The sequence below is a fragment of the Crocodylus siamensis genome, chromosome 11 (genome assembly GCF_052110815.1).
Source record: "Crocodylus siamensis isolate JL-2025a chromosome 11, ASM5211081v1, whole genome shotgun sequence".
In the NCBI taxonomy this organism is placed as follows: Eukaryota; Metazoa; Chordata; order Crocodylia; family Crocodylidae; genus Crocodylus; species Crocodylus siamensis.
Genome location: NC_143405.1, coordinates 6527106 through 6542660, shown reverse-complemented (window position 1 = coordinate 6542660; position 15555 = coordinate 6527106). Strand labels below are relative to the sequence as shown.

The 15555-nt window shown below is 45.2% G+C and overlaps 1 protein-coding gene across 3 annotated transcripts in view; it reads right to left on the bottom strand.

The window, feature by feature from the left end:
* Positions 1 to 15555, bottom strand: part of VAV2 (vav guanine nucleotide exchange factor 2) — a 270523-nt gene that overhangs the window by 44085 nt on the left and 210883 nt on the right. For all 3 annotated transcript variants that reach the window (XM_090022197.1, XM_090022195.1, XM_090022194.1), the window contains exons 6-8: positions 10114 to 10212; positions 7320 to 7388; positions 5416 to 5516 (exon numbers count right to left, since the gene is read on the bottom strand). In XM_090022197.1, coding sequence (XP_089878323.1) covers positions 5416 to 5516; positions 7320 to 7388; positions 10114 to 10212 — 269 coding nt within the window. The remainder of the gene's footprint in view (positions 1 to 5415; positions 5517 to 7319; positions 7389 to 10113; positions 10213 to 15555) is intronic.

The following is a 15555-nucleotide window of genomic DNA, read 5'->3' as shown; positions in this document are numbered from 1 at the left end:
ATGAACCCGTACAGAATAAGAGCCTGGGCAGTTCAGAAGCTTGTTTGATTCAATTTACATGACTCTCATGAGGCTCAAGATAAAAGCAAAATCCAGGCTCAGATGTCACATGCCAGACAGCTTCAAAAGACAAAGGATCTTAAGATTTTACAATAGGGAAAACACACCCTGAAACCTTTGCATAAACAAATTAAACCCCAAAGCTAGGGAGAGATGCTCTTTCATTGCTGTGAATGTAAGTGAACATCAGCCTGGATTCCACATGCAGCGTGGGTCACTTCATTTAAATGCACTGAGATAACAGGGGAAAAGCAATGGAAAATGGGAGCCCGGACAAACCGGGGACTGGTGGGCTTGGGGTGTTTGGAAAGGCTGAATAAAAATGATGTTGGCCATCGGCTGTATTTCAGAGGTCAGTCTAGCAACTTCATGGAGGATGTGACCTTGTCTATCTTTCCTAGCATGACATGTCCACCCAGGACTGCCCTCATTACACAAGTCTCCGCTCTTCAGTTAGACTTAAGATTGCGTTGGGAGGTGCAGAGCCAGGTGATCCTCTGGAAACAGCCACCTCTGTCATGGGACTGCAGTTCTGGCAAGGGTGACATGTTCAAAAAGCGGTGTGAAGACTGCATCCTCCTTGGGCATTGAAGGAAATCCTCCAAAGCGAAGTCATTTGGGAGGCAGGGTGCGGAAAACTGGGATTCTTTTGCTGCACAGTTGAACAAAAATGGAGAAGAGCTCTTTTCTCATACCACATCAGTAATCACCAGGGCTTGCCAGTGGCCCCATCAGCACATCTGCAGCTCCAGTTCTGCATGTTGCAAGGTGCTGAGAAACCGTTCATCTTCAGGGAGCACAAAGGCGCTCAAGCTTCGTTTTAACTTGTACCTTCCTCTTCTTCCCCTTCTTAGCAGCACTTGGCACTGCGCTTGGCACTTGACTCAGTCTGAGTCAAACTCTGTGCCCACTGCTGTGAATAAAAGCATGGCACCCCAACCCCCCCCGAAATAACACCCCAAAAAGCATGGCACCCCAACCCCCCCAAAATGGCACCCCAAAACCGGAGACGAGGCAACCACCTACTCACATTGAAAAGAAATGATTGACTCTCTGCAACAAACTCTGCCCTCCTTCAGAGGAAAAGGGCCCGTGGGCATAATGACAATATGATCTGCTTGACGCCATTTTAGTGTCACTTAAGGCCTGAGACAAAATATCCACAAGCCCGCCCCCCAGCAAGTCAGCAATTGGCATTTCCCTGCGTGGAAGTTTGTGTGGCCTGCAACAGAAGCAGCCTTGAATATGTTCATTACCTTTTGAAAATGTGCAGGTTGATTTCTTTTTGTTGGAATAACCCTGCACAAAGAGGAGGGTTTTTTACATCTTGCAGATTTAGTGATCCCAGTCTCTGTGGTGGGAAAAGAACAGTTCTGACAAGAGAGGATTAAATACAAGCATTTTATCTTCCAGATTCTGCATCACTGAGATGCTAGAAAGGAGCAGTTCCGGTCTCCCCTTCTCTTTAACCCACCGACTTGGATCACCTGAGCGGAAAAACTCACTCAAAGTCAGTTCCAGGAACTGAGCCACTGATGAGCAAAATTAATTCACTATTTAGACTTCTTATTTCTATTGCAAGAGCATTTAAAGTCCTCCAAACCAGAATCAGGGCCCCACTGTGCCAGGTGCTGTACATAATGACATTGAAGTACATGCCCTCTCCTGAAGAATGTACTATCTAACTGGACAAGCAAGACAAGAAAGAGAAAGTAGCTTGCCCAAATTTTCCCAGTGAATCAGTGTCAGGGCCAAGAATAAAACAACAGTCTCCTAATTCCCTGAGCACAGTGCCCTAACTCCACACCACAGCTGCTCCTTCTGAACAGCTGCATATCCCTCATATACATTTAAAAGCACCAAAATGCAGAAGGGTAATGCAACCCATCAAAACCATAACACGCCTGTCCCCTACACACAGCTCGTATTCATCAGTAAACCACGAACTGCATGCTTTAGGGAAGAGAGAGGGAGAAGCTTTCAATGCAATGGGGAATTCGTGGCAAAAATTGTTTCAGCAGCCCCTTGTTTTATACCAAGGCAGTGGCAGTAAGGACTAATTAGAGTGATCCCTCTAGATAAGACATGGAGAAAAATCCCAGAATAGTTATAACTAAGCCACTACCAACACTATCAGCTCGTCTAGAGTCACGGGGAAGCCAGTGAAGATCCTGGAGCGCTATCATGCTTGCCGTAAAACAATGGGATGACATCCATAGCTTTGGGCCACATCCCATATAGTAGTTAGGTTTTTAAATCCTAACTATGACCCAGAGAGAAAACACACTGGGCATGTCTACATATGCATTTTAATGTGCATTAGCTTATTCTGAAGCATGACAAAGAACTCATGAGCTTTTGCTAACGTGCATTAAAATAGGCTAATGTGCATTAAAATAGGCTAATGTGTCTATTCATAGTACCTACCAATGGAGGTATTAAGTTTAACGTGCATTAGCAAAAGTACATTAATGAATGTGTAGACACGTGTGTAACATATACCAGTCTGTACACCAAAGTAAAATCCTCTAGGGTCAGGAACGAACAGATAAGCCAGTCCACAGCAGGCACGAATATAGTATAATATACTATTTTGAACAAACAGCTATCCCAGGATAAGATGTGGGGAGATGATAATGGGACTGGTGTAGGTGTTGCCAATGATGTTGTTTTGCCCCAGTCCTTTCCGAGGTAATTCTATTCTGCTCAGTTCAGCCGCTTGGCGAGAGCTGCTAGTTCAGACACAGGCTCTGCGCAGATTAGGCCAGATGGGAAAAGGAAAGGACAAGCTTATCAGCAATTTAATACCAAAAAAAAGCCTCTGCAAAATTGCTGCTCCACCCGAGCGAGCAGAAATATTTGTTTCAAGGAACATTTCGGTATTGGAGGTCTCCATAGGCTGTGCGAGGATTTGGAGCTGCCAGTCAAGAGCTTGCTGCTCACAGCTGGAGCTCTGATTAATTCACTTGCATGTCTGGAAGTTTTCCAGGCGCTCAAAACCAAAAAAAAAAGTTATCTGCAAGCTCCTTTTGAAACTGGGTCAGTGACTTTACCTGCCTCTGCGGAAATACCACCAGATACTGATGTGGCAGCCGCAGACCAGTCTCTTGTCAGATAAACTGAGAGCAGCAGACTTAAGTAAAAGGTGCCTCATTGCTCCCAGGCATCCTGGCCGTTAAGGTGATGGCATGAATAAAACACAGGTGCTCACCCCCACAAAGAGCACACCCCAGCTGTTTGGAGGAGGAGGTTCCAAAGACCAAGTGACCAACACCTGTCGGCACCCCGTCCCTGAATGCCACAAAGAGAAAAGTCACGTCAAGGTGCCTGCGGGGATTAGCAGACATGGTACAACCATGCCTAGGGCTTCTGCTGCAACATGACTGACAAGTTCCCAGAACAAGGACCATGCAACATGCTGCTTATCTGAATGCAAGCCAGCTGTTTCTCCAAGAAGGGGAGCCAACTCTTGGAGTTGTGTTTCAAGACTTTATCAGCAAAAAAAAAAAATCAAAAAAAAAAAATCAGTCCCACCTTGTGACGTTCACAGAAAAGAAAAGACAAGGCTGGTAAAAAAATATGAAGGGGATTTTACACTGAGGTGGTTCCCCAAGTCCCAGACTGATGACCATCACACCTGTGTTGTCTACCGTCGCCATACAGGACCTCTCCTAAACCCAGGCCCAGGCTACAGTGCCTGGAAGGGGCTGCTGCCAACAGGATGGTACTGAATTGTTTGAGGGAGAGCAAAGCCAAGAATGATGAGATAAGAAAGATACAAGTCATTCTTATGAGGTTTTTAAATGATTTGGCATTCTTCTTTTGAACAACTAATTTTTTTTTTAATCCAAAGGGCACATACTTTCCAAAAGCAGCATTGTGAACAACTGAATATTTGACCTAATGGTTTCTTATGAATGCAGATGGTATTTCAGGAGTTATTGACTTCAGAATGGCATTTTCATGTCTAGACACTGGGTTTAATCACAATGAAATAACACCTTGGCATTATTCCAGTGCCTTTGATTATTATTAAAGGGCTTCAGGGGTTTAATTTAAACTTATCTGCTTGTTCCTGGAAACTCCTGTTTGCAGCTCCCAAATTTCAGAATCTCCTGTTTTTTAAACTAGGCTCTAAGTGCATTAATCATCCTATAGGTGCCAGACATCAAACTTGCCAGACACACTAATCTGCATTGAGAACAATCACTTGGATCTAACAAGAGCACAGTGCCCTGTGCCTACAGAAACATACATGAGATGCTCCATGCTCTCTCTTCTCATTGACTCCTGGTATCCTAAGTTAAATCCTCACATCTTTATTCTCCTGTGAATCTGACTGCCTCCACAATAGACAAAACCAGGCCACAGCACAATGGTGTATGGGAAAAGGTTGGTCCACTCTGCCTCTGACTTCAGAGACCAATGTAAGCCCCACTCTATCTCTCTCTCAGTTATATCAAAGACATGGAGGGATTAGCAACCAGGAAAGAAAGTCATCCATGCAATACACCTGGGAACCAGGTAACAATACCAGGCTTGGGAAGGAGACTGCAGGACAACTGACTACCTACAAGTTACTACCCTTGAGACTGTTGTTTCCTGTTGTTCTTTGCAATTAGCACGAGCTGTGGTTTGAGACCAGAAGACAGGATGAGATTTAACTCATAACTATTGATACAATTCAGTTCAGGCAACCACTGAACTATCAATGCGTAGCACAGGTGCTTTGGAAGGCCACAGAGAAAAGCAGACAACACGTTGAGACCCAAGTGACCCAGTACTGCACTGGCACTAAATCAGGACTTTCATATGGAAAGAGCAGGATCTTCTTGCGCTGCCTACAATGACCAGGATATTAGGACCCCAGAACATCTAGTGTTATAACAGAAGACTTATTCTGGAGAGTCCTGAGGGTACCGCCATGGATTGGGGACCTTGTACACCTCTATTCATGCACATGCAACCTTTCTGTATACCAGGTGAGGCCCTCCACTTGCAGAGATATGTGCAGCTTCTTTTTACATCAATGGAGTTGGCTGATTTATCCCAGCTAAGGATCTGGGCAAAAAGGCTCATTTGGTTACAGGGCTGCTTGCATCTTGTGTTCCCTTTTTACACCAGCAAGATCCTTCCTCTCCTTGCAGCATTTAAGAGACATGTCCCCTCCCATCCCCATGTATGGGCACAAATCCTGATGGACAGTGTTGTGGCAGAGGATGGACCAGGCCAACAGCTTGTCAAGACTGGCATTCTCCTTTCATGGTTTCTCCCTACGATGATACGCCCTTATTAGTGATGGCTTATTGAGATTAGAGCCGGGTACACACTGGGATCTTCTTTCTTTCTTTTTACCTTTCTTTAAATTCCAGAAACACTTTTGCCAAGCTGCTTCCTCCAGACATCATAGACACATCGATGGCTCTCAGGAAATTGAAGTGCACTTTAATGAGGTCCTAAAAAAAGAAATGATAGATGTATGTAAAAATCAACAAGGCTGGCTCTCGGCACATGTCATAGAATCATTCAAAATGAGAGCTGGATCTCAGGAGGTCACATCTAGTCCAACCCCCTGCAGGACCAGCCCCAACTACATCATCCCAGCCAGGGCATTGCCTACCCAGGTCTTAAAAACCTCCAAGGATGGAGCTTCCACCACCTATCTGGGTGACCTGTTCCGGGGTTTTACTACCCTCCATATGAGAATTTTTTTCCTGACATCTAACCTAAACCTCCCTTGTTGCAACTTGATCCTGTTGCTCCTTGTTCTGTCCCCGCTGAGCACAGTCCAGCTCTATCCTCTTTCGAACCCCCGTCAGGTAGTTGAAGGCTGCTATTAAATCCCCTCTATGTGCCAAGCAATTCACAGGTACATTTTTTATCCAGTGGGGGTTTAGGGTTCAGTCTGCTGAAGCTCCCTGAACTGCTGAAGGATAAGTCCTTCACCAAGGTAAATCACTGAGTATCTTTTTTCTTAGTGCTGCCCACTCAAACATCCACCGAGACTTGCACTGCTTTCTACTTCTGCTGGTCGCTCAGTCAACCAACCATTTTGGACAACATTAGCACAGGGAGTTGGGGGGAAGAAAATCCCAACATGATCCCAAACAGCACTCAGATGAGATCATGGAGGACACTGGGTGCAGGAGGTGGGTCTGGCCACTTGCAGAGGTGGGGGCAAAGGCATTGGTTAGGAGAAGGAAAGGAGATGATTTTCTGTCCAAGACCCAAAAAAAAGAACTGAACAGGAGGCTGCATGTGAAAAGCAAGCTGCACCAGCAATCCTCATGGACTTCATCAGAGGTTCTGCATGAAGGATGAATTCCCCCAGGGTAGAGGACCAGCACATGAATTAACCTTGCTTAAGTGGGACTTAATTATTTCCCAGGCCTTGTGCTAACCTTCTGCCCGGGGCTGAATCTCCACTTGTTAAGACCTTAAGAGAATTTAGCCATCTGTTAACCTGGCTGGAAGAGGGATTTTTTTTTTAATACAAAAAGAAGGGTCAGATGCCTCAGAGTGAAACAAACTCTGTTGCATGCCTCTCCTTTAAAAAACTAATACCTTTTCATCCTCAGATATGTTAATTATCTAAATTATCTGAGTTTATACAAAAACCCCACCCCACCTCACCAAACAGCACCGTTGTGTATGTGATCTTGCAGTGGGATAACACCGAGAGAGACTAAGAAATGCTGGAGAATGAATTAACTGCAGGCTCACACTGGATGTTGACCTGGACTGTGCGTGTATTCACATCCAGAAGAGTAATACAGAGTTTCTAGAGAGCACCTTTCACCATAGGTCTCAATGCAGCTTTGAAGGAAGGCAGCTCTCGTGTCACCCCAAGTTACAGATGGGACGGAGCAACAGAGAAGTGAAGTGACTTGTCCAAGGCCACCAAGCAAGTCAGTGGCAGAGCTGGGGATAAAACCCAAGCCTGAGTCCCAGCTCAGTGTGGCCCATACTCCCTGTTTTATGTAAACTTTAAATCAGACCCTCTGGACCACACAGGGGGAGAAAACACTATTGCTAGCCAAGTGATTCCCTTGATATCAGACTGTTCCCTTATCTACTCCGTATGTACTATCTAAGCCCCACTTTTGAGATAAAGGCTAAGGGACCTAATCTGAAGCTCATTCAAGCTCTATGGCCCAGGAGGACTGCAGCATGAATTTTACATGAAACCTGAACAGCTTCTCCATGTAAGCTGTACTTGAGCAGAGCGATGATTTAAGCCACGATGTTTACTCTATTACCTCCAAATTGATAAAAATAGCTTCCATGTCTTGCGGAGTGAGTACCAGCTTCAGTGGATTCATGTAATTCTGCAGGAGGGAAATGAGAAACCGGTTTCAATACAGGCAGAAGCAATGCGTTTCCTTCTGATGAGACTGGAATTGTTTCATTCGTTACACATTTGGCGCAGGGAGGGTCTTGATGAATTTTAGAGCTTGTAAAGGGAGAAAAGTGACAAGATGCTTGTTAAAACCCGGTCACAGCAGCACAGACAAGCAAAGCAGTCCCTGCTTTGCAACGCCTGCCAGCTGCAGCATCTCTCGCTGCAAAGTGGGATGGAGGATACTTGCCAGTTGGAGCGCCACATCGGGTGTTTGAACAATTGAGAGTTTTGCTCAGTCAAGAGGATTTGGAACTGATTTGGCTCATTTCACCTGGAATATGACAAATTTTCCAACCCCCCCCTCAACTCTCACTGGCTTAAGACTGCCCTGCCTGGAACTGAAACACTAAGACGCCTTGTTGCCTGGTAGTTGGGCTGTCAAGGGTTTCTCGTATGCAAGCACTGGAAGGCGGAGGAGTTCAATGCCACCTGACTGAGGGACTCTTTAAATGATAATGCAATGAATGCAAGTCAACTGCACAGGCATCCTGTGGATTACATCCTGGCTCCTAAAAGGGCAAGAGGAGAAGGAGCACTATGGAAGAGGCAATGAAAGGATCGCAGGGCTAGGGGGATATGCAAAACGTTTTGGAATACCTTAAAGAGATTCTTCCCCAGTAAGTAGCTCCATGCGTGAAAGGCACAGCTCTATATACACAGGAGCGTACGGAAATAAGGCTGGCAGGACCCTCATGAGATCTAATCCAGTCCCTTGCTCAAGGCAAGATTATTCCTGTCCAAGCCATCCCAGCCAAGTGTCTTCTCATCTGCTCTTGGAAATTTTCAAGGATGGAGAGTCTAGTTTCTTCAGGCAGCTTCTTCCAATGCTTGACCACCCTCAGAGCAGAGAGTTCCTCATCTCCAACCTAAACTTCCCCTGCTGCAGCTTGAGGCCATTGCTCTTAGTCCTATCCCCTACAGAAGAAGCTCATCTCCTCCTCTCCATAATCACCCCTCAGGTATCTTAAAGACTCATATCAAATGCCCTCTCAGCCTTCTCTTCTCCAAACCAAATAACCCTCCTTTTTTCAGTCTGTCCTCATAAGTCTTGCTTCATAAGTCTTGCCTCCCAGGCTCCTAAGTCACCTGCACAAGAAATTGGACACAACTAAGGTGTGTGCATGGACCTTTCTTCACCAAAACAAAAGGATTCAGGCGCACGTGTGCAATCCTTTCTAAGCCCTCCCTGCACACACTTGCACATTACAACAGTAAATACACATGCAAAGCAAATTCCTGATGCTGTAGTTCATCAGAGCAATAACTTATTTGGTTTCCATCCCGCCTAATCTTGGGATCTGTGCCCTACCCTACTTAAATATCCTTTCCATTCAGAAAGGAAAGAGAGGCGATTCAGGATCTTATTCACAAGATGGTATGTCCAGCATTGCAATGTAAGTGGTAGAATTTTTTTTTCTTTTATGATCTGCTGGCTTCTTCACAAAATAACAACCCCCAGCGATTCACAATTTAATCTGCTTTAGCTCTTCGGCTGTCTTAGTGGGAGCAACTCTGAGCTGGCTTGGATTTTTGTCCTTGAGGAACATATACAACATAACTACACTGGAAATGCTTTTTCAGACTAATGCATTTTAACAGACTTGCCTGCCCCGTTCATAACGGCAAACCACAGAGATGCAATACACCTTCTTACATGAGCTTCTGCACCACAACAGGCCATCACAATCTATTCAGCCTTGAGCAAGATCTCATATTTCATACCAAAGGCAATTATTTAACTTCCTCTGGCTTCAAATACAAGGTTAATAGCTGTTTTCAAAGACCGAGTAATATGTACATGAGTAATATCTATGTCAAAACCTTTCTTTTAAAAGCGTGGAATATTGTTTTATTGTGCTGGTCACACTCAGAGCTTCTTCCAAGAACTTTCAGCACATTTTTACATAAGAAAGGGAAACAATTTTAAACGGAAAGGAAATAGAAGCAGGAAGACAATTAGAAACAATACCTTGAGAAAGAGAGAGAGATTTTTTTAAACTTCTACTTTACTGTAATCACTGAAGAGAAAAATAATAACCTGTTTCTAGCAGCATGCATTGTATCATTTGATTGCTGAAATGTTCATTTGTTAAAGAGGAGATACAACTATAATTCATCAAAACCAATTAAAGTCCATGAATGCATGCAGCGAAATGTTATTTTTAATCCAATTAGTTTCAATGACAAGCCAGCACGGCTTCAGCACTTTCAAGAAATGCCTGCAATAAAGAAATTCTTTCAAAAGATTCAGGAGCAATCAAAGAATGATAGGAGATCAACAAAAGCTAGATTTAGCCTAAGAACCCAGCCTTGGCTATGTAAGAAGTGGGAGTCTCTTACTGCCGGGGGGGGAATACCCTTCTGAAGTAGTAGGCTGGCTTTTAGTGTATTTAGTGCAGCGATCACATAAAAACATGCTATCTTTTCATGTGGGTCCACACTGTGCACTTATGGTACTCAGCATGGGTTTTCTACATCTTCCGCGCTCCTGTAAATTATGTCTGAGTGCATCAATCCTATCCCCGTCATAACCACCAAGCACTATGGAGCTCTAAGCAGCAGAAACTAGTCTTGCAAGATTAATGCAAAATCAAATTCAACCTGAAGCCTCTGATGTAAAATAGGGCGAAAGAAGGCAGCTCAGCTCTCACCTTTTCTATGTCTTCAAGTGTTTTGTAGTATTTGGCCTCAGTTTCCTGGATTTCTAGCAAACAGCAATTTCTTTTGTCATCTTCTGTCATTCCCATTTTCTGCAAAAAGAAAACAACCCATGTCTGAATGTCTTCAGAGTGCTTCTACCTGCTCACTGATGCTGGATGTTTAACGTGGCAGGCAGTGAGAGCAAACTCCCAACCAATGCACGCTCAGAACCAAATTTTCCATCGTGTCCAAGGGATTCTTTGCTGCCTAAAAACTTCTCGGGTGAAATCCCAGATCCACCTAAAATAATAGCAAATCTCTCATTGGCTTTGAGGAGACCAGAACTCTACCCGCTGTATTTACTCCACCTATGTCCCCTAAGGTGACCATGTATAAGGCAAAGGGTCTTGGTTTTTTCAGCTTGTTTGCTTAGGATGACCTCCACGATAGGGCAGACATGGGGCCCCAAAACACTCCTCTTGTATAGGTCCTTTGCTAGTGTTTCCAATTCTGGTGCTTTTATCCTCAGGTTTGCAGTAACTTTTTTTCCTTTAAAGACTCAGGTCTGGGAGTCATGTGATCTCCCAGGCTATGTCAACGCCCCCTCCATATTGATTTCAAAACATTTGCCAGGAGGACAAACACCGTTCACATACTCCCTGAGTCGTCTTCCCTGGCAAACCTGGAACCAACTGCCCAGAAACTACACTCGCTCGCTCCCACGCCATGCATGATGCTGGCCAAAAATGGTGCTTGCTGCTAATTGCTGCGTGCTCAGGGATGCATTCAGGATCTCCGTCTCAGGAGCTAAGAGTGATGCTGAGCATGCCTGGAACAGCTGTAACAGTGAACACAATATTTTTCATTGTGCAGAGCATGAGGAAACAGGCAGGGTATGTTTCCTGGCATAAACCCCCAAGGTGGCCCTGGAGGCGGTATTGCTATACCCACTGCTTTGGACGCCCATAATTCCCTTTTGCAGCAAAATAAGATTCTAGCCCTCCTGGCTGTACAGCAGAGAGGCAAACATGACTCTCGCTGGCTTGTGAGCAAGGTAGATATTATGAACTCCAAACTTATCTTTGCAAATGTCATGGGGTTTTCAGATGCGTAATTTTAAAGGCAGGGGAAAGTGAATTTGCTATAATTTATTTATATGCACAGCATTTGAGCATTACCGCTTCTGCTTCACACTGTACTTTGTATACCTAGCACAAGCCATACCAGAGTTTGAGACACTGTGCCAGCCAGCCAGAAACCAAACTCTTGGACATCGTCTCTTACTTACCTGCATATATCTAATCTGAAGCATGCAGAAACACAAGCAAAACCAATTAACATCATACACTTGGTATCACAAACTGTCATTTTTAAAAGCGTCCATTAATCTCCCCACCTTCTGACACAAGTGCAAGTGGTTACGGTGAGAACAAACAGCTTTACGCTTCTGCTAAGAGAAGTCTCAGAAGCTAAAAGAAAATACTGAAGATCAAGTCTTTGGCTGATGTAGCTACACTGCAGTCACTCATTGCCCTACTGGGTTTCAATAAAGTTAAACTTTTATTATTATTATTATTATTTTTAGAAGTGGCCTCCTCAAAGATTTAGAGATGTTCAGGCCAGAAGAGACCATTAGATCACCTAGCTGGTTTTAGGTATCCTGGCAGGAAGATGGGATAAATTACCTTTTCAGGTCCTTTCCTGTACCTTTTTTTTTTTTTTTTTTTTTAATGATTTTTAGTCTGAATCCTGCATAGCACAGATCCTTGAATTTCAGCAAGTTATTCCTGCGTTATACTCAGTGAATTATGCTGCATGAAAGCACGTTGCCAGAAAGGCCTCAAATTTTGCAGTAAAGACTTCCACGCAGTTTGTTCCAACAGTTCATAGTCCTCCCTGTTAAAAAATGCATGCCAGATTTTTAATTTGAATTTGTCTGGTTTGAACAGTCAGTCATTCGTTCCTGTCGTGCGCTTCTCCACTAGATTAAAGAGCCCTTTAGGAACCAATGTTTTCTCTCTCTGATGGTACTTATCTGCTGTAATCAAAGTCACTTCTCAATATTTTTTGATAAACCAGACTAACCAACCTCTTTAAGTCACTCACTGTTAGGCAATAGGCATGCCTCAAACATCTTAAGGAGCTCACTTATGGGTTCCGCAGTTGCATCTTCCTGGAGAAAAACTGGCTCTCTTTTAAAGGGGTTTCTGCGAAAAGGACAAGGGTTATTTTGCCCCTTGCTGGAAAATCTAACCGATTGCTGCCCAATGTGGTGGAGGATGCTGCCAGTTTGGTCTTTGGTGTCATTACTGGGGTTGTTCCTAAGACAGAAGGATGGAGAGGTGCCGGTCAGGAGGTCTGCACCCGTGAATGGGACCTTATTGTCATAACAGCTCCAAGTCCAATGTGCTCTGTGTGTTTGCAACTGCAGCTGAGGTTGGGCGTGTTGAGCCTTTCTGAATATATAAACCTGAATGCAGGCAAAAGCAAGCCAGGGTTTGCAGGATGGGCTAATTACACTCTGCTTCCACATCCTCATGGGTATGATTGCTGCAAACTCCAGCACGTCCCAGGAACCAGCAGCACAAGGAAGGCTGCCATACTGCTTGCTGAGCTGGGCTAGTCTTAATCCAGTGTCACTGCGCTGTGTCTAAAAAGATGCTAACAGCTGGAGGTCTCAACTTGTGCCACTACTGAGAGAGATGCGAGAGCCTCCTGACTCGGTCATGAGAAAAAACAAAATGGAAATGGTGGAGCTGGCTTTGAGCAGCTTGTTTAAAACATCATCCCAGATCACCAGACAGCGCAAGATCCCAGTCCTTCAAGGCCTCTGGAGGCTTGAAAAAGAAATGTCTCCATTCTTATGCCCATTTCAAAGGCCAAAACAATCTGGCAGGAATCAAATCCTGCCCGTCAAAACCAGCATGCATATGGATGTGTATTATTGATGGGCTGCCTTTAACTTCCGTTTTTATTGACATCTTCATACTTTACCCACATGCATTGACTTTCCAGCACAAAGTCGTTATGCAGAGGATACTGAAGGAAGGGAAATGGTTTATTGGATTTTTAAATCAAAGGCTAAAGATTATATTAATCAGCCATTAATAACAACATTCAGCACAGCATAAAAACATCAGAGGGAATAAATATTACATGTGAAAAATGGGATATGAAAATCTCTGCCAGAGCTGGCCTCTGAGCCCAGCCCCAGGACTGCAGGAGATGCTGTTTCCTCCACTGACAGTCTCCAGAAATCTGGGGGCACCACCTGCAGCGGGGAAGATTTTCTTATTTCAGTTTTGCCCCATTGGAGAATTCCCACTGGTTACATCAGTCCATGAACAGACACGGCTGCTCTCACAGGTGGTGGCACAGTGCTAAAAACCATCAGTAGCCAATGGATCTGCTACTATCACCATTTCCGCTGGGGCTGACACCAGTGCAGTTGAACCCAGAGGTACCGAGAGCATTGAGAGCAGCTCTGAACTCACAGGAGGAAGAGCCCGCTCGTTTAAAGTCGGGATCTGAATCTCCATCAATGAAGACCACCCTACTTGTGGGTCTTCCCAGTTGCTCATGGCCAGGGTTGGGTTTTGATCTGTAAGTAACTCCAGACAAGTCAACGGCATTGCACAGCAGGCAACTGGAGAGGGATCAGAAAGCCATGTGCTCACTGACTCTGAAGCAAAGGTCTGCTGGGCCACACCTCCAAAAGCCATCTCCAGCCTAATTTCCTGTCTAGCTATGGGAATTTAATTGACCAGTGAACTTATCCATTTATCCTGCTTTTTCCCAGAGAGTTATGTATCTTGTCAGCTGCACTTTACAGCCAGAAGACAGTAATTAGACTCTACATCAATCCCGTGAGCAGCAGGATTTCAAATGGAAGGCAAAAATGTTTGGGAGCTCCCGCTCCCGGGAGGAGATCCCGCTAAACTGTGCATCAGTGGAAGCGACAAATGCTGCAAGTGGAAATGTTTAGCTGGGGAAACAGCCTCCCCTTCCCTGTGCCATGAGCTGCTCTGTAACGGCCCCCTGGGAAAACACTTGAGACTGTGGACAGATGTAACTTTAAGCTGTCTAAAAGGGGAAAGATTTGCTGCTTGGGAAAATGCATCAGCTGTTCCAGTTTAACTATTACTTCTGTCTGCTCCTGTACCAGCGTAAATAAGAAACTGCTGTAACTTTAGTTTTAGCTCCAGCTGCACCAGTACAAAAGCAGGTAGAATTAATAGTTTTAGGAGAACAGGTAGCCTTTTCTAGTAGCCCATCCTCACCTCTACCCGTAAGTCGGGGTAATAGCCCACAGTGTGCTTTGGGTTAGGGCCCTGAGTAAATGATTTCAGGGTGCCATTAGCCACCACACAGAAGAGCTGGCACCCACTTTCTGCACCACAGGATGGGATGCAAGGGGCATGCAGACCCCATCCTGGTCTCCCTATGGCAGGAGGAACTTGACCCTCCAAAAATTTCAGGAAGCTGCTGGACACCAAAAGAGCATTAAAGGATCGATCCAGAGCCCACTGAAGTCAACAGGAGTCTCCCCACCGGCATCAGCAGGCGCTCAGAGCATGTCTGCACTGTGTCCCCGGTGCTGTCTGGGATGGTTTCTCTCCAGCATGCCCAGCCCAGCAGTTCCTGCTCGCCTATGCCAAACCCGGGAATGAGGCAGCGAAGTGACTCCTCAGAGGGACGTCTCGAGGCCTCCGTCTCCGGCATGCTTGAGTGTTGGGATGCTGTCAATACAGCTTCGCTGACTTGTTGCCAGGTTGGTGTCTGGCACTAGGAGCGGAGGAGCAGAGCGTGAGAACACCCGGCACGAGGCGCGTCGCCGCAGAGCGGAGACGAGCAGGGCGCAGCCCGGAGCCGTGCGAACGTGTTTCACCCCTGTCTATGTTTAAGCTGGGGCTGTCATGGGTGACTGATGGATTTGCATGCATGACTTCCTGCTCCAGCTGATGGAGGGAGTTCAACGGCAGCCCCTCCATGCCCAGCAGGCAACTCAGCTTTGAAAATCTCATTTGTAAAAATCTACCTGCCTCTCCAAGCAGGTACTGTCACAATCCCCCAGGGAAAGTTGGGGCTTCATTGCAAATATCTGTCAACACTTGCACGGGTCTAAAAATACCTCCAGCCTAAGACACACATTTGGCTAATTGAGCAAACATCAGTCCTCTCTCTCTCTTCCCCCCACCCGCCCCATAGAAGGGCATGAAGTGACACATGCTGTGTTGGCTCAGCAGCAAATTACTATTTTTATGCTCTTTTCACAATTCGTATTTATTACCTCTTCCCCCCATTCTTCAGATACAGGGAAAGCCTTCAAGAAACCCTACTGGGCTAGCTCCATCGCTCTCCTGAAGGTATTTTAACTCTACAAAGGCAGACCCCTTCCAAAGAACAATGCCAATAGATCATTATCTTTCATTGGTTCATTTCTTTTTCCTTTT